At 41.5% G+C, this 27,908-nt stretch overlaps 2 protein-coding genes across 5 annotated transcripts; both read left to right on the forward strand.

Moving 5' to 3' along the window:
• Positions 1–800: 800 nt before the first annotated feature.
• Positions 801–6,931, forward strand: batf (basic leucine zipper transcription factor, ATF-like). Its single transcript, XM_085771718.1, has 3 exons — positions 801–1,093; positions 2,152–2,256; positions 5,814–6,931. Exons 1-3 carry the CDS (start codon positions 1,031–1,033, stop codon positions 6,015–6,017), a joined length of 372 nt encoding a protein of 123 aa, XP_085627844.1. The 5' UTR covers positions 801–1,030; the 3' UTR covers positions 6,018–6,931.
• A 367-nt stretch (positions 6,932–7,298) lies between these two features.
• Positions 7,299–25,457, forward strand: flvcr2b (FLVCR choline and putative heme transporter 2b). 4 transcript variants are annotated; one of them, XM_085771716.1, is made up of 11 exons: positions 7,299–8,358; positions 11,562–11,703; positions 15,025–15,165; positions 16,420–16,487; positions 16,964–17,067; positions 18,375–18,485; positions 20,180–20,285; positions 20,630–20,741; positions 22,025–22,080; positions 23,445–23,601; positions 25,238–25,457. In XM_085771716.1, exons 1-10 carry the CDS (start codon positions 7,768–7,770, stop codon positions 23,523–23,525), a joined length of 1,512 nt encoding a protein of 503 aa, XP_085627842.1. In that variant the 5' UTR covers positions 7,299–7,767; the 3' UTR covers positions 23,526–23,601; positions 25,238–25,457. The 4 variants fall into 4 exon arrangements, with proteins under 4 accessions (XP_085627842.1, XP_085627843.1, XP_085627841.1 ...); XM_085771714.1 differs by lacking the exon at positions 7,299–8,358 and adding an exon at positions 10,072–10,935; XM_085771717.1 differs by lacking the exon at positions 23,445–23,601.
• Positions 25,458–27,908: the final 2,451 nt, after the last annotated feature.

Raw genomic sequence — 27,908 nt, forward strand, 5'->3', positions numbered from 1 at the left:
CCCCTTGAGCCTTTCTCAATGCCTGGGCCCTCGGCGTTGCCTCACCTTGTTGCAGATGGCGTTTCGTAAGCAAGAGAGTATGGTAGGCTACGGGTCTGGAAACCACCATGAAGTATGTGTTAATATTCACAACGCAGTCATCCATGTGGAGTTTAGGGATGAACTGTCCCTTGAGGATTGAGTCGAAACATTATATTGTCAAGTGGCGGCTAAAAAAAGAGGAAGAGGGAATACCCATCATGCCCGTCAAACATGTTTGCACACAGACATACGCCCCCACACACACACACACAAAGGCCCACACACACGATCAGATGGTTGTACCAGACATAATATGTTGTCTTCTAGCTTTGTTGATTTTTTTTTAAATATCAGTGAGTTATTTTTTTAAATGGGTACATCAAATTTTTATTTATTTATTTATTTATTTTTACTTTCTATATGTAGGCCAGTGGGCAAGCATTTGAAACTTTCTCTGAGGCGGTTAATATAACCACCCCATGTTTATTCATATTGCTAAATACACCCTGTGTGTGTTTTTTCTCTGGAGTTTACAACGTTACCTTATTTGTTTTAACTTTCCATCAGTCATGTGACTTCCAGTTTAATGCAACTTACCCAGATTCTTACCAGAAACCACATCAGATGCAGCTAATTAGGCAGACAGCTAGTCTCAGTGTATGTGTGTCACAGAGAGAGAGAGGGAGGGAGGGAGGGAGGGGGGCGAGAGAGAGACAGAAAGAGAGAGAGAGAGAGAGATGAAGGAAGAGAGCATGTGCAAGAGTGAAAGAGAAGGAGGAGTGAAAGAAGGGGAAAGAAAAGAGGGAAGAAGGAGACTCATTACTCATTAAGTGGTGAACTAAGTTCTTCTCAGCAACTCGTTCTGCAACACAGACTCTCTCTCTCTCCCTCTCCCTCCCTCTCTCTCTCTCACAGACACACACACACACACCACATACCGCACTCGCATACCCAGAAACGCAAAGCAGAAGTGGACAACGACACACGCTTTCAGTCGCCACGGTTGGCTATGGCTCAGGGTTCTGACAGTAATGATACAAGTTACAAGTCCCCTTCACCTGGAAGCAGACCGGTAAGTGTGCACCTCCATTTACGTTGTCTTGGTTACTACCTGCTTTTTTTTATTCATTTATTTTTTTCTACTGGAGATTCATGTGCTGTAGTCAAAGCTTTTCTGAACACCTGAACTACAAATCCTCTAACTTCAACACCTCACCTTTCTTCTGTAACTCTTGGATGGTTTGATGCACACTGGTTTGGGCAGCAGCACATCCCATCACTAAGAGACACTGCTTCTGTCTTTTCTGGCTCTTTTTTCACACTCTCTCAGAGTGTTTCACATGCAACACATGGGCTGGAGGCATGACTCGCTTCAAGTGTAGGCTTTTGTGAATTGCATTATGTGCACACAGAATGTGCTTGTGCATGTGAGACACTGCCCCATCATCCTCAGTGCAACATTTTCACGTGTACTGGTCTCCTTTGTCCTTTATCTCTCTCAGTACAAATCAGGAAATCAAATAGTCAAATGTTATTTCACATGTGAACAAGCTGGAAGCATCACTGTACATGGGTGAAGAAAGATTCCCAGCAGCATCAGTTGAGCCTGATTTTTCTTTTCCTTTTTAATCAGTGCGTTAACAGACAGTTGAGAAGACGTTAGATAATTAATTAGTTATCTCTTTGATGTTCAACTGACTCAGCATTTTGAAAAGGATTAGTTATTACGATACCAAGAGAATCGAACGCTCAGGACATGAAACAGGGTGTGTGTTATACCTAACCGATGACTCAGCCACTCCCCGACCCAGCCCTCGACTTAACGTTAGGTATAATGTTAAGAACCATCTTCTGTCAAACTGTCATTACAATAGACGACACTTCCATTCACACACGTACCCACCGGTAAAAGGGGGCAGCACTTTCATGTTCATCTACAAAAGCTTCTACGTAAATTCGCAATTGCAAAATCAGGAAACTCCCTGTGTCAGAACTTACAAGTTTACCCACTTGATGTGGGACTGCACACACACAGACACACACACACAAACTCTCTCACACTCACACACACACACACTCACTCACCGACAAGAAGACACGCACTAACTGTCAGCCTGTGTGTTTTGTAAGAGCTCCTCAGACGACGTGAAGAAGGTGATGCGGAGGGAGAAGAACAGGATCGCTGCTCAGAAGAGCAGGATGAGGCAAACCCAGAAAGCTGACAGCCTACACTTGGTGAGGACACACTCACTCGCACAGCAAAACAATTCAACACCGACCTCTGACATCTGCCGAAGACACACACACACAACACCACAACACCACAACACCAGAACAGCAAAGATACGTGTGATATTTGGCCGTACAAACGACACTTGCACGCCTCCGAAAAATATAATTTTGTGACAGTTTGCTTGTAATGCATGTTGGTCTCAAATCAGATTATCTCTAGAAGGTACACACAGATGGACCCTTGCAGAACACAGAGGCACAGAGCGAAGGTTACTCTTCTTGGATTTGAAAAGAGAACCATGAATAATATCAAAGTAAACACCGATGCTTGTGCACCCCAAACCGATCAATATCCACTCTAACTCCATGTTATGTGGATATAAACAAACAGTGGCTGTTTGTGTGTGATGGTTTGTGTGCGGGCGCTTTTAGAAAGGCCTCTGGGAATGGATTTGTACTATATTTACGAAATGCTACCTGACCATGTGGCGATGTGTCATAGCTTCTGTTGGGCTGCACACTTGGACGCCGCTCTGTGTGTTTGCAGAAGCTTAAGGAATAAATTAGCACGTGTGGGCAAATCACTCCATTTTGCAGCAGAAAACCCAGCACCAGAGTCTGCAGAGGCTGCTCCTGATGGCAGGAGTGTATGTGTGTTTTTTTAGGGCTGGGGGATGAGGAGCGGGTGGGGGGGGGGGGTTTGGGGGGGTTAACCTGCTTTTGTTCATCTCACCCTTTATCTTCTCACACCTCTCGTTTTCATGTGATAGCTGATTGTCGGTGTTAAGAGATGACTCTGTCACTTCAGCTTTTACTAGTTTGCCCTGGCACAAAATGAGTCTGTTTGTTCATTAACTGAAGCTTCAATCAGACTGCAAGTATCTCATCTGTTCTATCTCCACGTATCTGAATCTGCAGGTATTTCTCAATGAGAAGCTGCACATTTTCAGTTTCTTATCACATCCTGCACTTTCCCATCCCGTTCATGCAGCAGCAGCAGCAGCAGCGGCAGCAGGTCCATGACGGCAGTTATGTAATTATCTTTTTAGGGTAACTTCAGACTCTCAGCTGCACACGCTGTCACCTCAGCACGTATACCTCTCGACACACACTGACCGTGTAGCCGCTCCATGTGTGACTTCCTCGTTCAAGAATTGTGAACAAGATTCGCGCTGCGCTGCAACTCTGTCACCGTGACGCTTTCAGAGCAGCTTGCTTCTGTGAAGTTTATCAGATGAACTGAAAGAGATTTTGACATTCAGAAAAGGCCACATTGTAGGCAGCGCATCCAGCGTAACTGATTTGAATACGTGAGAGTCTTTCCCGTGAAGTATGGTGTATATTATCGATCTCTTTAAACCTTTTCACTCAGAACATTCTGTGGTTTTACTTTCGTCGTCTCAATAGATAAACAGGAAGGCGAATTTTCCCTCTTCATGACACGGTGGCCCATTTCCTGTTTCTTCAGTAGTAAATTTTTTTTTTCTTCTGTGTAAATGAGCTTGAAATTCTACATCGTGGGCAGGAGGGGAGAAAGAGGCAGTCACTTCTTGTAAAGTGTAGTGGGCTGTATTTGGCTAAGTGACGCAAGAGCAAGGGGTTTGCCCAAAGGTTGTGTGACAGTAAGGACCCACTATTGTAATCTTTTGGCCACGGTGTGATGACCTTTTCTTTACCCAAGTGGAAGATTTCTCCCCACACACACACGCATGCAAACACACATGCACGTATAGTTTAAAGAAACAATAATCGGTTTGCTCTACTTTCTGTTATCTACAAAACTGATGATCACAGAGAAAGCTTGTTTTGGAAATTTCACTGACAAGGTGTGAGATCACTGCTTTGTGAAGTGCAAGCAGTTCGTGTTGTAAACTTTACTTTTCATCCTATGTGACCTCAATTCGAATCTGATTTTTATGTGTGTGTGTGCTTTTTATTATTATTATTAACCACCAAGCTGCCTTTGGTCTGTACGCATATCAGCAGAGAGGGGATAATTAGGTCAGTAAACTTGAAAGTCACATAATGACAGTGAAAACAATCATATAACTCAGAACAAAAGTAGAGGTAGTAAAACGCCACATTTTAATTTATATGATTATATATATATATATATATATAATTATTTAACACACTTTTATTTTTATAATAGGAAAAAAAAATTTCATTCATTTTTTTAAAGTATATTTCTAGCGCTTTTTGCCTTTGTTTGACAGTACAGTTAAGAGAGACAGGAAATGGGGAGGCAGAGAGAGGGAGAACGACATGCAGTAAAGGGCCGCCCGATGCGGGATTCGAACCGGGGCCGACTGCAGCGAGGACTGTAGCCTCTGCATATGGGGCGTCTCCTCTACCCACAGTGCCACACGACGCCCCATTAATGTTTTTTTTATATTGTTCGCATACAACTGAGTTGCTTGAGATAGGAAGTGTATTACAGTGAACTACATCCACTGTCGAGTTATTACACATTGGGAAGCACTATGTAGAAGTGTGTCCCATACATCGCCGATCTACATGCTCAAACCTGGTGCACTGAATGGAAACTTGTGAGAGCCATGAATTTGGAAACAAGACTGAGAGTCTGCAGGCAAACCACAGTGATGCCGTAAGCTGAATGCCACCATCAGCAGGCCCACATGCCCGCAATGACGAGGCTAATGGTGCAATGTTTGTCGTAAGCCTCCGCCTCAGTCAGTATTTTAATCTGCTGATCTTTACTGTTTAGCTTTAGGATGATGGAGATGTCATTCATTTTGCTGGTGTTTGGCCATAAATCAAAGTACTGGACAAATTTTAAATTTGATCCCCTGATAGCACCAGATGAAAGGTCAGGAGATCACCACAGTCTCGCTAGATAGATTGTGAATGTGTTTTTATCCATCTAATAGTTGTAATGAATTTTCACTTTTAGTCACCACTATGTGTGTAGGATGTAGGGTTCATCTTAATGGGACAATGAATGTCAATATAATCTGCACCACTTTATAATAACAACCTGCTTATAAAGGATTTACTGTATGAATCAGTTTGTTAACACTTTGTAAATAATAGGACAACAACGACCTGTGGCCTGCCATATAGTGAGCCCACATGCATGAGTACTGTCTAGCCTCATCTCTCATTGGTATTTTTTTGTTTTCTCCATCATCAGCATTTGTGCCATGCCTTCATCAGATATTTGTCAGGTTATGAGCATTAAAACTCACATGATTAGCTAAAAAATAATAACTCATTTGAAAGATTAGTGGGTAACATTAACTTGATCTTGCCAAATAGTGAGCCTGCATCAATACATGAAAACTGTTACACCTTGTCTATAACTGTTAAGTCATGACTAACAACTGTATTAATAACCTATATATAAACATGTATACATCCTTTATAAAGGGAGTGCTCATGTAAAGTGGTACTGTATAATCAAGCCATCCATCCATCCATATAACAGCTGTTAAGATATATGCCAAATGCCCTTTATATTTTGGTTTCAGCCCTAAAATTTGATCAGTGGTGAAAGACATTTCTGCTCAAACACACCCTGTCCCTGTGTGTTTCCTCAGGAGAGCGAGAACCTGGAGAAGGAGAACGCAGCTCTGAGGAAGGAGGTGAAGCAGCTGACGGAGGAGGCCAACTACCTGAAGTCTCTGCTGACCAGCCACGAGTCCCAGTGCCCCGGCCTGGCTCAGCAGACCACCGACCTCCTCTACCCTCCTCACCACAGCAGCTACCACCAGCACATCGCTGTACCACACTACCAGCACTGACCAGACCGACGGACGGACGGAACCGAAGATGTGCTGCGACACAGATGACTGACCTCAGTGGAGAGAGAGACTGACTGGAGATGCATCTACAGGTGTTAATCACTGTTGAAAGACGATGCAGGAAGAAGAGCATGACAGGCTGACGTGGCTGCCAAGCAGTGACAGTATGGAGGCCAAACTGTAACATGCAGTATTGAAAAAACTATTTATTTTTTGCTTCTCGTCATCTCTTTTGCTTTTTATCTGATTGATATCAGTGATCTGTGTGTGATCTACTAGAAGTATCGCCCAGTCTATGTTTACATTGGGTTAAAAAAAACCAACTTACTGTATGTTCAGGTGACTCAGTCGATATATTTTTTTGTAAATTGCTTACTTTGAGAGGATCTTTGTCACCCTGTCATGTGTGTTTCAGCGTGTAAATGTAGATTGACAATGCTCAGGAGCTTTTTTTTTGTTTTCTTTCTTTTTTTCCCATATTCTTAAGACAGATTTGATTGTGGACGATAGAATGTAATAATTGAGATCTTTAATGGGCTCAATATTTTTTTTCCTTTTTTAAAGAAATGGCCGGCTGTGAGGAATGGGCATCTAAAAGGTCCTAATTTGTGCACTGCTTTTATTTTTTCCAGCAAGAAGGCCCAGCAGGGATATTTATTAAATGTGATGCCTTTTGTGGGGGGTGGTCTTTTCTGACCTTCAGAGGCTTACTGGTCTTGCCTTTTATATGCAGTGTTTTCTTTTCTTTTCTTTTCTTTGTCAGGACAGCGGGGTGTGTGAGGTCTGCACTGACGCTGATAACAGGGGACATAACCACCTGGGTGTTTACTCTAGTTTCTCTAGATGGCACTGTTTACTTGTAAGACAAAGTTCCAGTAGCTTATGTTATAAAGCACAAAAATATTCATCCATGATCTGTTCTGTGTGGGTGTGAATTACTTTTTTCTTGGTTCTTGAACACAACCGAGGCATTTGTGTTTTGTTTTGTTTAATTTCACTTTTTTTCCCCCACAGTTAGATGTCAAAATAAAAGTCATTTTAAGCTGCAATGCTTTCAGACAGAGGGGAGAGTTGTAATAGAGAGGTTATAATGGGAATATTTTCAGAAAATACCCCCAAAACAGACCCTCTGCTGACGTGTCAGATAAGGAATTGCAGCTGGTACTGGGGATTTCTTTGTGTATTCACCTCAGATGTCTCACGCCACAAACAACTGTTAAGGAAACTCCGCCCTTCAGCCTGCGTTGACCGACTTGTTTCAAGATCCCAAAGCGGTCTTTCAGGTCCGGGTGGAGGGTCACAGCAGGCGGTCCAACACGTGTTAACACTCGGTGATCTCGACCTGAGAGGACAATACTAACATTATCAGGTTATTCTTACTGTAAATTAATCTAACAGCACAGGCTTTGGGCGTGAGTTCGACTTCTTAGAAAAACTTCAACCCCCGGGAGGAAATGAATTTGTGGAACCGAGAGTGCCGCTCAAACTGGAAACCGTAGAGCCGTCACTGCCGGTTTATTAGCTGTTCAGATCAATGGACTGGAGATCTGACAAGATACCGAGCTTAGCTGAACTTCTCCTTTAAGCTGCAAACATGAAGTTGTCAGGCCTGTGAAGCGTTGACTGTTCACCCATGAAACAGGGGCGAAAACTCTGCCACTCAGCTCAGTTTGCGGTGCTTTGACCAGAGCAGGAAGGTAGTATCAACTTTATACTCCATGACTTTAAAAAAAAAAGAGCCGGGTTTAATATGAGCGAGAAACAATCGTTAGGAGACGCTAAACCTGAAGAAGGGGATCAGACTACAGCGGACTTGGAGAACAATGTGAAGCTGGAGGCGGGGGACTCGGTGCAGCGCGCCGGCTACCAGGGCGAGCGGTGCGGCCACGAAGCGCCGAAACCCACCCGCCTGTACAAGCGCCGCTGGATGATCGTCCTCCTGTTCAGCTCCTACTCACTATGCAACTCCTTCCAATGGATACAGTACGGCATCATCAACAACATTTTCATGAAGTTCTACAACGTGGACACCTTCACCATAGACTGGATGTCCATGATCTACATGCTCACGTACATTCCCTTCATCTTCCCTGTGACCTGGCTGCTGGATAAGAAGGGGCTCAGGGTCATCGCGCTCGTGGCCACCGCGCTCAACTGTGCCGGGACTTGGGTCAAGGTGGCCAGCGTCAGACCCAACCTGTTCGCCGTCACCTTCCTGGGGCAGTTCTGCTGCTCGTGTGCCCAGGTGTTCATCCTCGGCATGCCGTCGAGGATCGCGTCGGTGTGGTTCGGTTCAGAGGAGGTGTCCACGGCCTGCGCCATCGGTGTCTTTGGGAATCAGGTAGGCTGTGAGGCAATAAAGAGTCCTCTGATCAGTAAGAGGGACAAGTTAGTCCTTCACCTACTTGATTACTGATTTGAACTTTACAGAAGACTAACCACTAACCACCAGTCAGTTGGACTTCCCCACATCTATGTGGCACATCTTGTTCGCGTAATTACGCACGCCAAGGCCACCACAGTGCATCGCCTGTGCACAACATTGTCAGCTGAGAATGTGAGAGAATGAATGGGAGCAACACACATGCAGCTACAGCATACAGGGAAACATATGGGTGTAGTAGTATGAACATGCCCTCAAGTGGCCTGTGCTTATACCAGACATCAGCTATGGTTATAATGTATCATTCAAACCTTTATTTATACAGGGGAGGCCAATGAGAACAAGCTGTCTTCTTCAAGGACCTCCTGATCCAGAACGATACAAAAATATATACAAACATAGAATGAGAAACAACAGAAAGAGTTTTTCACAAAATTAAAAAAAAAATGTTAAGATGTTTCAGAGGAAAAACTATAATAAAGGGCCCAAATTTGTGCAAATCAGCAAATGATCAATAAACAAATTACTGATAAAAGTTGGAACAAGATTAAACATGCTCAGGAGTGGGTGGGAAATCTCAAATTCATCATGTCAATGCAATTATATAAGTGACAGTGAAAAAGTATGCAGCTCTGAGCAGATCAGGACACGGCTGCGGCTGGTGCGCAGATTCTGGTCCTGGCCCCAGGGAAAGAGCTGGAAATAATTACGTAACGTATAAGCATCTACAAGTACAGCCTTTTGAGTGGAATACGTTCTAAGACATGGTTTTCATTGTTGAAGCCAGTTCAGACCTAAGCCTGTCACTTCATATAAACCATCTACATCGTGATGCGCATTTTTACTTTCAGGAAAATGTATTCACACTAAAGAAAGAACCAACTTTGCCTTTTTGTTAACCGCCAAATAGGCAGACAGGATCACAAAGATCAGCGTAATGCCATTTTTTGAACAAACAACAACACCAGAGCCAACTTAATATCAAGTCAAAGTAAATGTCTGTCCCATAGAGACACTTCTACAGTTCTTCAGGTGCACAAGTTGAGGCAACTAGATTTACACTATCAAAACATTCCTTTCCATTACTCCTATGAGCGAATAACATGTTGATATATTCAGATATTTAGAGTTTATTCTCTCAATGTTAGAAGCACCTTTCTGTCATTAGGCCTCAGTTTAGTTGTGATGTGTTTTATCTTATTACAAACAGCTTTTATATCAGCATGTTTCATGATATCCCATCCTCCTACAAGAAGGAAGTCTTTATTGCCACGTTCATATCCTCTCAGTCACGCAGTAGTGTCCTTAAATGCTGAGATAGCAGATAACTTCAGGCATGGTTGTATAAATGTGAAAATGACAGTAAGAATATTCACTGATTGGTACAGAACAAGTAAACAATACCAAAGACCTGGAAACATTAACATCTTGCAGCAACAGAATCGTCCACATGTTCAAATGGTTTAGCTTTCACAGGAGCTTCATTAAAGTTCAACAGAGTAATATGTGTGTTTTAGTTTTCCGGGGTCACAGCTTATTTGGACCGTTAACTAAAGAGGTAATGCAGGGTCTGAGCCGGTGGGAGTGGTTTAGACAGAATTGGAAGATTTCCTATATTAACATCACATGACAGGAGTGGAGGTAATAAATACGTGGACTTGTGGTATGGAGGCCGTCACATGCGCCCAGTTGTGAATGGACTGAGGACAGTGGTTAGTAACTCCAGCTGTTGCTCACTCTCTGGCATCTTTCTGCAACAGGCAGTTTGCACACAGGACAGCGAGCCGTTAGGACACAGGCTCGGAAAATCTTAAGACCTCTCACCTTCTCACGCTCCGGGCCCCCACCCCCCACCCCCTCCCCTGCTTTTTCAGGACAGTGGAAATGCCACGAAACAATACTTTGAAAGGCAACCATGCAAATTCTGAGCTCAGTGGTGAAGAATGGCCGCGGTCCAAGGCTGCAAAGAACCTCACTCCAGGCTTCGCTTCGCCGCAGTGGAGTCCAGGACCCATGGGCAGAGCCATCTCCGTTGGCTCCCGGTTGGACGTGGAGGCCGTGCAAGGTGACCACGCAGAACTGGTCCCCAAGTCCGAGACCAAACTCTACCATCGTCGTTGGGTCATGCTGTTTCTCTTCAGCGGCGTCTCAGCCAGCAATGCCTTCATGTGGCTCCAGTACGGCATCATTAGCAACATATTCATGCGCTTTTACAACATTGACTCTCTGGCCGTTGACTGGTTGGCAATGATATATCTGCTCACTTACATCCCACTCATTCTGCCCGTCCTGTGGCTGCTGGACAACAGGGGCATCCGGGACGTCGTCCTCGTCGGTTCAGCCTTTAACTGCATCGGTGCTTGGATAAAAATTGGAAGTGCAAGTCCCGAGCTGTTCACAGTCACCTTTCTCGGCCAGTTTGTGTGCTCAATAGCCACGGTGTTTGTCCTCGGCATTCCTTCTTACCTTGCCTCAGTGTGGTTCGGGGAGTCAGAGGTTTCCACTGCCTGTTCCATAGGAGTTCTGGGAAACCAGGTTTGTCTTCTATATCTGAACAGTCACAATTTTAACCTCTGCTTCTGCGGCGGTGACATGCAGAGAGGCATGAGCCGCCTGACAGCTGTGTGTAGATTGTGCACGGCTGCACTGGATGCCAGAGTCACATAGGACTTTTAGTGTCTCAGTGTGAGAGGCCTGAGAGAATCATGTTAACTGTTTGCTGAAACCTTATCAGCAGACATGGTCGATTTAGAGGCTTAAAAGGATAGAAATCTGTCCCAATCTTGATATTCTTCATTAAATAGTCAGATGACATAGATACTATTAGAGGAATATGTTCATATAACAATGTGAATTGATTGTAATACAATAATAATCATGCTTATCTGGGTTGGTCTCATTTAGCAGCATGTGCAAGTTTCAGGTAAGCAATATTGTAGTAGATTGAAACTGAGAACAATAGTTATTTATCAACATATAAAGTAATTGAATATGTGTGCCTTTAGGGGTGATCTAGGTTTTAATGGTACATTTCATATTCATAGAATTTTTTTTAAGCCACTGTGATTTAATGGTGAATTAAAAACAACTGCTCTGCTCTTTTATTCAACTCATTAAAGTTCTTTCTTTAACTCGTATTGTCTGTGTTCGTTGTCTCACAGTTGGGCATCGCCATCGGCTTCCTTGTACCTCCCATCCTGGTGCCTAACGTGGACGACATGGACGAGCTGGCTCACCACATCCGGGTCATGTTCTACATCACAGCAGGCGTGGCCACCTTACTCTTCATCCTCGTCGTCTTTGGTAAGATGAATGTAGCACATAACAGAGCTACTATTTTCTCCAAGTGGGATGACACACTGGGCAGCAAGTAGACAGCAACTGAGGTTAAATATGTGTTATTATTCTATAGTCTATATAATTGGATTAATCACACATTTGTTAAGAATTTACACCACTAAAGCATAATATCACCTATTCTTTGTCCATTGTGCCCTTTGTCTTGTCGACCATCAAATATTATGACTGTTAATGAGTTTGACAGTTATTTTCTTTAATAACTGATTGATTGTTTGTCTAAAATAACCGACTATTATTCCCTTAAACCCAGGTTAACATATTCATGTTGCTCTTTTTGTCAAAAATATGAAGATGTTGAGTTTACAATTATTCAGACAAGGAAAACTAGCAAATATTAACTTTTTATTAACATTTCAGCTTTAGAGCACCAGACAGTAATTTCAACATTTCATGTTTATCTTATTTCAAATGTAACTTATGACTGTGCAAAAGAAACTCCTCCTTCGTCTTTCTGCAGTAGTGACAAGTATCAAAGAGGAACCTCAGCAAATAAAACCAAAACTTTATGCGTGACTAGACACCACAAATATGGTTTCTGCAGTTTCTGCAGTTTTTGAATTTACATAAAATGCAGATTAAACCGAAAACTGACTTCACCGCACTGCTTAGTCAATGTTTTTTTTTTGTGAATGGATAAAGACGTGTTGGTCAATGGAGGAGTCAAGGGAGTACAATGAATAAAATAAAAGATGTCATCACCTCACTTACTGAGCTTTTACACTTCCCTGTATTTTATGCTCAGGCTTTTTGAAGACTTTTTTTTCAGACAAGCCGATGGGATTTCCCTATTCAGTGGATCTATCTGATGATGGTTTTATTTCACAACAGCCCTTACACTCTGACAAGAATCACCATTCAAAAAGACAAGTGCTGACCTGCATGTTCGCACCAACACAAAACCCTTCCTGAGGGGGAGACAAAAAAGACACTGTTGTGGCACAAGTAAGGTCAGGAGAAATGTCACGGGAATGGGCACAAATGCACAACATGAGCGCTCTAGCATACTAAAATCATCAGTATTGTTTTGTGAATTCAATGTTAGCTATGGATATTATCTATATATCTATAAAAAAAGAGGACCTATGGTGACAAAAGCAGAGTCTGGTAGGTAGGAAGTGACAAAGGGGATGTGAGCTCTCAGGAAATTTGCTTAGTTGTCGTCTGCTTTATTATCTCAGAGTTCATATTTTCGACTACACATCCAAAACCTTTCCCTTCGCAGTTACATTCATTTTTCTCTCTATTTGTGTCACAGAGAGAATGAGATTGGTGTGCTGCGTCATTTAGGGAGGAGGTGGACTGATAACAGAAGTGGTTAGTCAGAACACAGTAGATAGTGAACCGCGCCGTCAGTAGTGATGTGTCGCGGTCGGAGAAGTCGCATGAAATAAACTGTTGTCCCGTCATGTTAGAGGGTGGGAGGGTGGGAGGGTGGGGGGGAGGGCTGGTGCTTGTTGTAAGTGGTCAGAAACACAAAAGGATGCTTGTGAAGGCATTCCATAGTAGCTAGTACCATGCACAGCGTTCACACAGACTAAGATGTCACTGTGGTATTTTGACCGCAGTCTCGTGCCGTTTAAAGTGCACCTTGAAATGCAGACTTCAGCTCATTCTCTCTTCATTAGACCAGCTGGACATTGTACCATTTTATGATCCCAATCAATAATTTATTTCCCGTGGTATCAAACCTTTTATGGTCCTGTTGTTCACATAATGAATAGTTCAGCATTTTGGGAAAGGCACATAATTAGATTGTATGTATCATGCCTGTGAGCTAATTATGAAGCTATAGATGGATGGTTTGGTTAGTTTAGCTTAGCTTAGCTTAGTTTAGCTTAAAGACTGGAAACAGCGGAAAATTGTTGCCTGGCTTTATTCAAATCCTCCAAACCATGCCTAGCAGTGCTTCTAGCAGTTCAGCATATTAGCAGCTTTATAGAGCCAGGATAGCGGTTCCAATGAAAAGGCTAAGCTAAGTTAAGATAAGATTAGATAACCATCTCTCAGCCCATGCAAGTATGAGCATGGCATCAGTTGGCTAATCTCATCTAAGACTCAGCAAGAAAGCAAAACTTCTCCCTCAGCACCAAGTGTTCATGTCTAATTTGTGCGCCTCTTTTCGAATGGGGGCTTTCCCTCACTCACTCATTGTCATTTCGATCATTTTAGGGACCAGAAGTAAAAAATATAGTGGGGCCTACAGTATTTCACAAGAAAAATAAACGAGAAATCAAACCAAATAGCCTATAATTTCCTAACGTAGTGATCATCCTGTTTGTTTCACATCGACAGATAGGTATTCTAGAGAACTATACATTTCCAGTAGCTCAGTAGACAAAGCTCTTGCTATCTGAAGCTTCATCACGTTTTTCCCTGCAATTACACTCTTTCCTGCGCTCCGGGTCACGTGACGGATGGGACAGAGCAAAGGATATGACTTGTGCTGCTCTCAGTTACTCCAGCGAGATAAATCACACCAGTTGGCCCGCAGTAGTTTCATGATATAACACGTATACTCACACACACACACACACACGGCACAGCACACCCTCACACATACATGCAAGATGCCATGTGTGAGGGTTGTCCTGCTGGCTGGGCCATCTGCGGCCCTGCAACAGGCCTGTGAGTCAGCAAGTCAAACAAAGTCCCAGAGATTTTCATAAAATCGCATGAAGTGTGGGCAAAAAGAGCGGGGAAGAAGTTTGCTACAGAGACAGTCTAAGCACTAAGACGGGGGTAAATAGCAGGAGTCATTGGGTGTTAAAGGAAAATAAGTGCAAACCTTACTACAATTTCCCAAGTATTCATGATGACCACTCAACACAACTCATTGCATTTGACTCACAATGATCACACATACAGTAAAAATGTAGCTGGGATCACGCTCTAGTTTAAAGTAAAGCAGCTCTATCGGAGAGAAAGTCACTTTAGTAAAACTAGTGAGACGTGGTTACTGTACACACACCCCCAGGTCAGAATAGAGAGGAGGAGGGGGTGGGATGTGAGTGTGTCTGGCCCAGCTCCACTGATCACAAAGACAGACATCTGTGTTTCTCCACTCGGCCTGAGGCCTCGTGCTCCCACCCACCCAGGAGAAAGAACCAGTGAAGCAGGTCACATCACAGTCAAACACCCCCCACCCCCCCGAGAGATGACAGCGACCGTCTTGAGTGAACTTGTCTCTGAGTGCATGATTGAATCTGCTCTGGGGTTGTGTTTAATGTTGTTGTTGTTGTTGTTGTTGGTCTCTCCGTGTGCCAGTTTTCCAGGAGCGTCCCAAACTACCTCCGACTCAGGCCCAGGCCACGGCTCGCAGCATCCCACCGGAGCAGTACTCCTACACCGCCTCCATCCGCAGGCTGCTCCGCAACAGGCCCTTCATCCTCCTCATCATCACGTATGGTCAGTCATAACCTGCCTCCACAGTAACAGTTGTTTGATAGTGGTCACATTGACTGGGTGAAAAAGGGTTTGTTAGTTTTACTGAATAATCAAAAACCCTTTTATTGTCATTGTATGGACATACAACAAAATTAGGGGTGCAACTCCCTTGGTGCTTAAAAAAACAAACAAACAATAAAACAAAGGACAACATGTTAAAAGCGAGAACATATATGCCATACACACACATGCACACATTTAAAAAAGTGACTAGTAAGTAATAAATAGTAGTGTCATCATAAAGTTGGTGGCAGCAATTAGTGAGCGTTTAGTTAGTGAGCAGCGATGGCTCTAGGAGAGAAACTATAGCAGGATATTATACATGTAGTCCCATATTGCCCTTTTAAAAGTGTAACAAGGCTCATCTTAAATGTAATAAAAGAGCACTGCACTCAAGTCATTAATTATTCAGATGCCCAAAGAGATGATAGTGAGCGTGCCCATGTGTCGGGGTCCAAAGTTTGTTTATAGTCTGACAATGTTTAACGTTTGTGTTGGAACGATGTGACCGCAGATAAAACAGTTTATGAATTGAAAGTTGAAAGTTTGTTTTTTATTTTTTTAGCAGTTGATCCAGTCATAGTGACTTTTTTCAACAGCTGTGAGCAGTTTAAGGAAACACTTTAACCTCCATTGACCTTTCATGTCACATGAACTGTGTCACATTGTGACACAGTTCATGTGACCATTATTAGTGTGTCTCTGTCCTTCCGTCTTCTGGCACTATATAGTCTTTCTAGTTGCCAGATAGTTATGCAAAGTCTTTTTAGCATTGTGTGATTGTGCAGCAGCTCCACCTGTTCCCCTTCTCTTTAACTGAGCTGTAGCTGCACTTCCTCACTGTCCTGTTGCATTCAGGAAACACACTCATTCATACACAGTATATGCAACCATAGCATGAAATAAAGAGTAAAGAAGAAGCGTAGATTAGTGTAGTTTAACGACTTTACATTTCCTCCACCCGGGGCTGCTTATCCTTCTATGGAAAGTCTCCGTTTAGACAGCTCAGTGTTTTGGAAACCAATTTGATTTGGTCCATTAGACGCAAGTGGGAACCAAATCCTTCCACGTGCTGGTGCTGCAGCATTTCACAATTCATTCAAGAAAAAGTTAGCTCGGTGCTTCTTCGACATTGTGAAAGTTTCCTGAAAATCATTTCTGTTCTGTGGTTTGCGGTTTGTGGACTTTGTTTGACAATCATTCCCATCCCAACAGGTCTGAACGTAGGTTGTTTCTACGCTGTTGGCACCCTGCTGAACCGCATGATCATCGACCATTACCCTGTAAGTAAACACAGCAGTGGTTTACTTCACTGTCTCCTTTGTATTCACCTCTACTGCCCAAAAACTCTTGATGCACATCCTATAATTTGTCATTTCATGCCTTGAAACTTGTGGGTTTGGGTTTATATTTATATCCTCATGTTTCCAGCTTCAACTATAACCTTTAACACCCACAAATAACAACACTCTCTGGACATAGCATTCATTCATTTTTCAGTAGAAAGCCATTTTTACTCATAAGTTTCAGCAGTTGTAGTAACAGCCAGAGATAAAAAAATATGCAGGAATCAAAACTGGATCATGAGCAGGGTGTGTGGAGAAATGACTAATGCAACTTTATATCAATATAGAAACTCATTCAGATTCACACTTCACCTCCTACTATGTGAAAGCATCTTGCTTTATCTGGAAGTGTCCCTGCCTTTCCTCGGTATGTAAGGTCACTGACCTATGTCATGTCTTCGGTGTCCCCTCAGGGAGAAGAGGTGAACGCTGGGAGGATCGGCCTCACCATCGTCATCGCTGGGATGGTCGGCTCCCTGATCTGTGGCATCTGGTTGGACAAAACTAAAACCTACAAGTAAGATGGACGGGAAAGAGGAGCAGGAGAAAGTGTGGAACGAAAAAACAATATGTGACTTATTGATTGACACCAATTCCCTTCACTTTCATGTAGGGGTGGGAGAAAAAATCGATTCACATAGATATCGCGATATCTTTTTTGACGATTTTTAAATCGATTTTTTTTTTCAAAAATCGATTTTATTTTTTTTTGAAAAAATTTTTTTTTTTGAATTTTTGAAATTTTTTTTTTTGAATTTTTTTAAATATTGTGCAATGTGTATTTGTTAGCCTCTTTTACATACAGAGAGTACAGGCTTTGAAAAGGGTTTAAGTTCATTTTATAATGGAGTATGTTAATTTATAGGCTCCTACAGTGTTTGTGTGCAGATAAATGTTAAAAATGCGACTAAAAATCGAGAGAATCGGCAATATCGTAGAATCGCAATTTAAATCGAATCGGCATCCAAAAAATCGTAGAAGAATCGAATCGGGAGAAAAGCATATCGTCCCAGCCCTACTTTCATGTTTCCCCTTCTTTAGGCAGCGACATGAGCTCTGTCTTGTTTATTGTTGTTCCCCTTCTCATCTCACGACAGATTGTCCTCATTATTTATGTGTTGGCTGTTGGGGCTCTGGGTCTGCTTATCCAGGTGCAGCGTCCCGCTCCAACAGCGACCTCTTTGCCTCATGTGCCCTCTGGCTATGTAGTGACAGCAGTGTCCACCCTGTGGGGGGGTTGCGGGGGTGATGGGTTTCAGTCAACCAACCAACCCCCCCCACCCGTCGTCTTATTTGCAACACTTCTGTCCTGCAAATGGTGGAATGTGGTTGTGTGTGTGTGTCATTCTCACCTATTTTACAGTTTTGTCGTTAACCGTTAATCACCATTTGTGTTTCCATTCACAAGTCAAATATGTCAGACTATACTTTTAAAGTGGAGTTAACTTGACAAAATAGCTAAACATTCAGTGGTAACTTATAAAAATTAATTGTGATAAGGTCTGACTGACATGTTTAATGCATCCTCGTGCACATAAAACCTGAAAACCTGCATCGTTCATGTCCATATTCACTTGCTTGGCACATTACTGCCACCTGTTGATTGGTGGAATACTATCAGACCTCTGGTCATTTACTAAAGAGAACCTATGGTCCTAAACAGGGACCTAATGATCTTCAAATTTGAAAGCTGGTGATGTTATCAGACTGGAACAGGATTATCAATGCAATCTATCCAGATAATCTTATTGATATATTTTTTATTTATACATTATATTTTATTAACTATAACAGGTAGTTGTATATTTCTCATATGTTTTCCAGGCAGACGACCCTCGCAGTCTACTTCATGTCTCTAGTGGGGATGATCGTCTACGCTGCTACGCTCAGTCTGGGACACCTCTGGGTCGTCTTCATCACCGCTGGATCTCTTGGGTATTCTTTCATTCATTACATAAAAATGTGTTTATTTTTAATGTCTGTGCTATATAGTTATAGTTATTTTTTAATATATTTATTTGATTTTTAAAAACAGATTATATCCTAAATGGATTGGGCTCAGCGTGATCATATTTTAACCAACTGTCTCCTCCACTGTGAGTGATTTAAAAAGAAATAACCTGAATTGAAAGGTGGAAACATGCAGAAAACGTTTGTGCCCATTTTATTCATACCATGCATAGTTTGTTATAGTAATTTCTCCCAGTGCAATATTTGTGTTGACATTTGCATCAATAATTTACAGCCTGTTTGTCTAGTGGTCAACTTCGGCCTGATAAAAAGTCACATATGTACTCAGAGGCACCTAAGTTAAAGCCTTTGGCCTTATGCCCACTGACCTAGTATTCAAGGATATAAAGAGCATATGTAATACAACCCCCCTGCTCATGGGAAGAGGAAAATATAGATACAGAGATACAGACCATGTTGGTGTTTGATCATCTTAAACAGCTCATTTAAGTAAATCAGGATAATGTGATAGTACTGTGATTTATATGTCAGTATTGCTTTCCAAGGAGTCTGGGATAGAGAATGTATAAACAAACGGAAAAGGGACAATAGAAACACAGCTACCAGTCATGAGATATCAAGATGGCTCTCAGGTGAAGGTTTTATAGGCATTATGAATGGGAAAAATGACAGTTTAAATATTCATGGAGGGAAATAATCAACTAGGCTACAAACCCATGTCTCTTTTCATTTGAAATTAAAGCCAGATTTGGTAGCCCGCACTACTTTCTAATCCAGTATGAACCTTAATGTGGCGGTTGTGAAATCATCACACCTCTTCAGTAGCACAGATTGGCCTTCCAGATTGGGCTCGTCCCTTTCTGTGATGGCACACCTACATAATAAACTGTACATGCTCACATGCATGCCAGACAGTCTTCACGATTCATGTGAGTCAGGCTAACGGAGCTTCACAGTCCTGCTGGAGCTCCTGGTATTCATTTGACAACGCTGCTTTAGCTTGTTTTCATCCAGTGTGTGTATTTGTGCAACCATTGTTTGTTCTCTACGTCTCACTGTTTCCTTAATAAAATTCTTGCTGGACAATGGACATGAAGTCTCACAGATTAAAAAACGTATGTTCTTGTTATTGAAGGGCATTTATAGGCAGAAGAAGTCACTTCAATGTCAAACCAAGGTGTCAGGAAATACAGTATGCACTGATTCAGGATGATGTGTTTTGCGTCTGTCATATCAGAAACCTGTCATTGAGTTTCACTTATTGTCACTTCGGTAGAAAGACAAAGGAGTGAGACAATGAATTGAGGTCAGGGGGCTGCTTTCAAATCTTGTTGTTTCTGTGCAACATGACCAGTGTTGTTCAGCTACAGGCGAAGACTGGTGGTCCTAAATTCCCAGGAAGGCCCTTGAATTTAGTTTGTACACATTTATCATTCTCTTGTGAGGTAGGGAGAGGCAAAAACAACCCCCACACTAACATCCTACACATGCAAACTAAAGGCTGTAACATTAAAGTTACATCAAACAAGAACCAGATGTTTTGTGAAGACAGAAAAAAGCTGTTTCTCTCTGTGGGTTGAAACACATTTTAAGAACTGGAGTTGAGAGTAAGAGAAAACCTGTTTTAATCAAATGAACTTGTGTGTGTGTGTGATTAGGTTCTTCATGACAGGCTACCTGCCCCTGGGCTTTGAGTTTGCAGTGGAGCTGACGTACCCAGAGTCAGAGGGAACCTCCTCCGGACTCCTCAACTGTTCAGCACAAGTACGACTCAAAGACTCCAACAAGTCATTCTCAACATAACTGTGCAAGAGAAGCCAGAACAATAGTGAAATATCACAGCGCTAAAAACGTTGTCTTTTTACTGGTCGCACAGAGAAAGTGAGTCATTCACCTTTGCAACATGCAAATGCTGCAACACACAGCATGTGACAAGAACAAACGGTGCAGCTGCAGCCCCGTGCATGAGCATGTAACGGCTTTACAAGACCTTTAAATTTGCGATCCGCATGCAGGCGGCATTTCACAATATGCTTTTGTTAAACCAGTTGCTGATGCCTGCAGGCTACGAGATCTAGTGCTAACTATCACATGTTGTGCACGCACAGGTGTTTGGCATTATATTCACCATCTGCCAGGGGAAGATCATCGACCAGTTTGGCACACTGGCAGGAAACATCTTCCTCTGCGTCTTTCTTTTAATCGGCACAATAATGACAGGTAAGATTGTGAACTGCACGCTGCACAGAGTCATAACAAACTCCTGATCTCTACTCACTTAAGAGCAAAGCATGAGAATTGTGTTTGTTTTGTCTGTTTCTGTTATGACTTTACTGATGCTCCTGTGGGATGTTGAATTGTTGAATTCCAAGAATGGAGGCCTGTTATTGTACAAGTCGAGGGGTTAAACGTCATGATACAGAGTATTTCCAGCACGGTGACAGATGTGCTTTTATTGTGAGTTTACAGAATTTGTCACAAGCCGTATCTTACAGGAAAGCTATTTGACCTTCAAAGCACCTCTGGGATTAGAAATTAGTTCCTCGAAATTCTTTAATTTCCTCGAATAGCTTAACGTAAAAACACTTCTTTTAAACTGTGGTGTGAGGAAAGGCAGTCTGTCACCTCGGGCGCTGTCTCCGTCCTCGTCGCTCGAAAAGTGACTGTTTCTCATTAAACAAAGCTCTCGGCTCAAGTTTGGTGGAAAAACAGACTGGAGGGTGGAGCAGTAAACATTTTGTTGTCCATTCACTCAGTAATGGAAACTTTTGCATCACCTTGGGGGTAATGATCATACAGTTAGAAAACGCTACACAGCTATACCGGCACACAGTACGTACTGTACAGGAGCACTCGATCGCTTTTCAGGGATTAAAGGGGAGATTTCATGCCTCAGTTGACGCCTCAGTCAACACAGAGACACTTAGGTGTTTTTGCACGGCCCATTGAGGGGTTTATGAGCAATGTATAACTCGTATTAGCCACTGAAGCGCCACACTTTGTGCACACTCCCTGACTCTTTAATGAGACTTTTCTGCACCCAAAGGTCACCAAACTGACTCATTGCCTTTTTAACACGCTCAGCACTTTGACATGAGTTGCACTTCTCGCCGTGGTCATCGGTGCCAGTTTTAAAAGACAACAAGCTCACAGTGTCATCATCCCCCTGTAACATTTCCAGTGACAAAGGTTAGAATTTGTTGCAAACTTGAGGTTAATTATTAACTTGCAATCAAGCTGTTTTTTTTTTATATAACTGTGAAACACAAACACAATAAGCGAGGGTGCTAGATGTACTTTATGTTATCCATCAGTTTTGCATTAGTTGTGTAAGGAAATAATTAATAAATTATGCATTAGTTGAAGCACTGTCGGGATTTTAATGTGTCAGAACCACCTTTTTCTTTCTATACCATTAATCTGCACGTGTGTTTTAACAAACTGAGATCTTCCTTAACTCATATCATTTTTTTCTCTATTCTGTTGTCTTTATTTCTCTGCAGGCTTAATCAAGTCTGACCTGCGGAGACAAAAGGCGAATCAGTTGGCCAAAGAAGCAGTAAGTGTCAGGCTTTGTGTTTTTTGCTTTGATACATGCAGTAGAGTAACACTGGTGGTGGTGGTGGTGGTGGTGGTGATTGCGTTTTGGCCTGTCGCTGTAGGAAAAGCACAGGTGTGTGCTGTGATAGACAGAATACTTTGTAGCACATAAGTAGACCAGAGCCATCATTGTGCTGCCTGTGCTTTTCCAACAGTCCAACAAGTCAAAGTGTGTGCTGTGTGTTTGCATGGAAGTTATACAGTCAAGATCACATGTGCATCTTGTACTTCTCCAAAAATAACTCCTTCTCCGCTCCCTGATTGTGTCTGTTTTTGCTGTCGGCTGCACATCTGTATCAATTTAACATAGAAATACTGTACAAAATGTCCTGATATTGTTACGGTGTCTGGCATGCTGTTTCAGATTCATTTAATATGAGATGTGCTTTTGGGGGGGAAGTATGGTATCCAACATTTGATTGAATTTGTCTGGTAGCATTGTATAGCATGGCAGTTGTGGGTGGATGGTTTGAGATAGAAACAGATTATTTTACAGTGAATGAAAAGCAGTGAGACAGTGCTGCCTGAAGGGGGCGACAGAACTGTGGAGAAAATGAAAAAAGAAGAGCTGTAAATTGGTGATGCCCGCGTGAGTCTCCAAGCTCTGTGGTGAAGTTAGTGATGAGAGCTGACTCAGATATTAGGGATCATGATCTGCACTTGTGTCAATGCTTATTTGCTTTCATGGGGAGAGATGAGAAGAGAAGACCTATAATCTTGTCTATACCAACTTATCTATACTCCCTTATCTGCCCATAAAGACAGAGTTAGGAGGATTATCCCATTTTAGCATAAAGACTGGAAACCGATGGAAACAGATTGCATGACGGGTGCCAGAAGGGAACAAAATCCACCTGACAACATCTCTAAATTTTACACTGGCTAACAGATTGTATCTCATTTATCTACTTCACAGAAATCCTGGAGTATAAAAACATCAATTTACTCTTTGATGGGAGTTTATGAGCCAAACTGTTTCTTGGCTTGGCTGTAGAAATATATTTGATGAACAGATTAATAATTGAACTGGAATTAAGTTTCTCATCTCATTGTCTGAAACATAGTGATAAGCAGTTTCACAAAATGCAGAATATGAACACGGTATCCAAGCTGAGTTTGTTTTGAGAATGATCTAAGTGACGTTAATTACCTGTAAAAAAAAACAAACAAACAAAAAACCATTAAACATATAAAGAGGAATTTATTCAATCAGGAAAAACTAAATTGCCTGTTTGATCAGATTGTGTTGAACTTCACCCCAGACCTGGAGACTCACGCCTCCATATGCGCTGAATGAGAAGTGATCAGTAGCTGTTGTTTTAGGCGGAGAGGCAGATGTTGGGACAAGACTACGGAGCCACGGCGCTAATCTCCGAGCCGCAGACTCCTCCTTCTCAAGCCTGATCAATAAACCTTTCCGCTTCCACAAAAAATGAAAAAAAAAAAATGAAATTTTAGCTCAACCCGCAGACGCACAAAGGTAGGAGCACAGAGCAATCAACACACACTGTCAATAATCACCCACACCTGCTGCACACCTTCACCTCCTCTCTGCACTCTGTCTCTCAGTTCCTTCTGATCACGCTGAATAATGTTCACACAATCATGTAAATATGAAGCTTTTCTTATGATGTTATTCAACTGCCTCAGTAGCAGCTCCCAGGTGAATTTAACTATTTATAAAAAATAAAATAAAAACTACAACTATGTATTATAACTCAACTCTGGTAATGATTAATCTCATCACATCTATGCAGCTGTTAGATCTTTGACAATAACGACATAATGGTCAAAAATATAACCCACAGAATTGTTTTACTATGTAGATAGCAGATAGATGACTGATTGAACTCCCATTGTAAATGTGAATCCTAGATTGCATTCAAGGTCTTGATTGATATCTAGAGTTCTTATGTTAAAACCTCATCTTCTCTGAATCTCTAGTTTTATTTATGAAACTATGGTCTTTTTCTCTTTATGTGTTGTTGTTATTGTTATGTACAAACTAGTATCCACAGGGGGCTTTTTGAAATGTCAGAGTAGGGAAGCACAGATACAGATCATAAAATTATTTTGAATTGTGTGGTACAGTGGACCATTGTCACACTGTTATGACTCACAGAGACACTTGAATAGAGCTGTCAGTGTTAGTGATGAATGAACATTGTTTGAACGTAGCTTCTTGTGAACAGTGATGGAAAGTAACTAAATACAGTTACTTATTTAAGCACCATTTTTAGGTGCTTGTATGTTGCTCAAGTATTTGTTATTCTGTTACTTCTCCTCTGCAGCATTTCAGAGGTAAATGTGCTTTTAATGTTACTAGAGCAATCTGTCAGATATATATTTTCCAGATGAAGATTTTACAGTTCCACCAGAGCTTACTTTAAATAGCTTTTTGAGGTTTGAGATAAACTTATCAAATCACAAAGAGAAAAGATTGGAGAAAAGTAAAATAATGATTATAAGTTTCTGCTGCAGCACTTTTTCTTTTGTCCTCTCTCATTAATCATCTCAACAACCCCTAGGTTGGAAACCACTGGACTAAACTACTTAACTGTGTTGGAAGTAATTAAAAGTTTAAAGTAGCTCCAGTTCAACCAACAATAACAGCATTCAGTAGGAGTCCAATTATGTACCTTTGTAATTTAGGGACCATAGTGCCATTTTTCAGCAGAATGAGTAGTACTTTTTCATAGTTAAAGCATATTTTGCTCATAAATCAGCTTTCTGTTTGAGTTTTATTACCTTGTCAACCACTGATAGTCAGTTGCATGTTGTGACATTTATGTATTACTGAGTAAACCGGAGAGGTTAATGATAACATAAGCAGTAGCACTGTTTAGCAGTCTCATCTAGTCTTTTATCATTTCAATGAAAAGCATTTTGTACTGCATGTAGCATCTTTATCCATGTTCGGAAGCAACACAGTCTAAGATTACACTGAAACCTCAGTATTTCAATGGAGATTAGATAATAGACAAATGCTGTAATTCATTTCACAACGACTGTTTTTACTGTACACAAACGATATTTCTGAATCTAGATTGACAAAAAGCCAAACTTCTGTGTTGAATCCATGAAACTGTTGAATTAACCAGCCTCTCTTGGTTTAGGGACCTTCTGACGGCCACGACGGGAGCCTGGCTGCACCTTCTGTCATCAAAGAAGCCCAGTTTTAGACACACACACTAACATTGAATCCTAGAAAGTGACAATGATCTCCTTCCTGTTGCAGTGTAACGTACTGAGATAGAACAACACAATCAGGAAGTCTTTAGACCTACTTCCCTTCTAAGAAGAGTTAGGTATATAATGTGTTATTTATTTTTTTAATGCTAAAATGCTGAATTAAATCTGATATTTAATCATTACATTAACAGTTGACCATATGAATACATTATCTACATTTTTATGTGATTTCTTAGGGTTAGGGTTAGGGTTAAGATCTATGACATTAATGAGCCATACAGCTGCATGCCTTCTAATCCATGGCAGTCCACAGTGAGGGATGACACGATTTTTTGATTTTTTTTTTAACACCATTCAGGTTTACGTGTTTAACAGAAATAAAACTGTTTTTTAAAGTTTATTTTCTTCATTTTGTGTCATGCTTTGTTTCTTAAACCAGAAGCCAGTAAGCCCATGACCCACCACACCCCTATGCAAGTCAGAGATAAGGGACATATTGTAGTAGCCTATTATAGTCGCTGAATGAGACATTTACAATTGTCATTGTGTTATCACGACTTTGATGCTGCTAGCGGCACAGATCCAAGCACACATGCACACACAGCTGTTATCTCACTCCAGCAACTACAGCACATTGAGTTACATGCAGGTTTTCCAGCAGCTGATATAACTATGGTTGCTAGATAAATAGTTCAACAACACACATGGCAGTTCAAAACAATATGACAATAGTGAATCAAGGCACTGGAAAAAGAAGAAAAAATTAAATATGCATTCAAAGTCTGAAATCATGTTTTGCCTCATTTATCAGATACAATTCAATATTCTTACAACAGCAGCACACAGACAGGTCAACAGTGTGCCAGAGGTTAAATAAGGTGAAATATATCTTTACGGTGACACCATAACTCACCTTACATACAATCCCAATGTATTTCTAATGCTATTTTTGACTCAAATATTACTGTATAAATAGATAGAGGACTGCATGTACCCCTTTTGGTCACATGGGGGCGTCATTGTTACGCGGTGACTCATGATGAACAGGAAAGGCCCACAAGGATTCAAGTAAGGGGCACCAGAGAAAAAATGGTTTGTGTACATTGGGGATGTAATTTGTGTTCTCACTGTCTTATTAATTGGTTGTATTTTGCTTGTGGAAAAAAAGGCTGATCAAAGCAGCAGATATGAAGCGCTGGTCTGAATAAATGACTAGACTCAAGTTCTCATTGGCATAAAGAGATAAAGTTGCCTCGGAGCAGCTCTGTTATGAGATCATCCTGACTTAAGGCCAGTACTCAAAGAGCAGCTCCCATTTGACTGATTCTCTGATGATCTCATTGTTCTCTAGTTAGCTAATGACTGATCCTTGGCATGAACAGACTGTTAAAGTTTCTATCATGAGTTTTTCCTGGTGCTACAGGTTCGTCGTCACACAGACCTGTGGAAATAGTGCTCAGTAGTAGTGTTTCAGTGTCCATAAATGCAGAATTCATCACTCGAGTCAAACAAATGACTTTCACATCTGCTGCACAGTCAGTCACCCAGCAGCACATCAAACGCTATACTTTTATTATTTAACACTTGAAGATGGAAAGAAGTGCAAAGAGTCAGAAGACAGGATTTCTGTTTGTTTGTTTTTTGTGTTTTGTTGTTTTTATAAAGGAGGTAAAAGCCTGACATCATCCATCACTTGTTGTGTCAACACTATTTATACTGTATGCCACGCAGTGGAGTCTCCCACTTTTTATGAGCTTTATTAATGTGGAATATATGAACTGGAGACAGGAAGGTCACAAAAGGACGAGGACGAGCAGGGAGTGACCTCAGGCTCGCTAGGGAAACTCCTGACAGTTTGCCCACCCACATGTAGAGATGGATGTTTGAATAAGGCCTCTTGTATGCATGTGACATTTCAGGGCTGCGTGGAAGAACTTACTGTACATGAAGGTTAAGTCACTTTGCTCTTACCGAGGGACTTTTGCTTGTTTGTTGTCACATGTTGGGTCACTTTGCTTTTCTGCCGATCGGCCAAGTATAAAAAAAGAGGTGGGAGGGAGAATTAAACATTTTTTCCCCTTAATATTTGCTAAGTAGATTTAGCTAAGAATAGGTCACATGGAGATGGCAACAGATCCTCATCTGTTAAATAGTTATTGCCTTAGAAAGACCTACATAACTGTCTCTTGCTCTCATATGTGACATGGAAAGGAGGTAGGAGTGAGAGGCCAATATGAATACAAGCTTTGTGCGATATGTAATCATATTGATTTTATTGTGATATAGGCTATTGAGAAGAAATCTACTTAAGTAGCAATATAAAAACGTACAAAGTCGAAATTAGTTAAAAACCTGAGGAATACCTGAATAATCAAGGTAAATCAAGCTAATGTAAAAAAAAAAAAAAAAAAAAAATCAATACTATTTGATTTGTTATATTAGTAAGAAAAAAAGGCACCAGTGTTATTTTGAGATTTTGCTATAAATACATTTTTCAGGGAAAATAAGTTTCTTTGTTTTCAAATTAGCAGATAGACTGAAGATACCACTATGAAGTAACTATGAAGCCAGACGTCCGTTAGCCGAGCTTTTAAA

Source organism: Trachurus japonicus, chromosome 24 (assembly GCF_045865225.1).
Source record: "Trachurus japonicus isolate A0001 chromosome 24, Traja_1.0".
Lineage (NCBI taxonomy): Eukaryota > Metazoa > Chordata > Actinopteri > Carangiformes > Carangidae > Trachurus > Trachurus japonicus.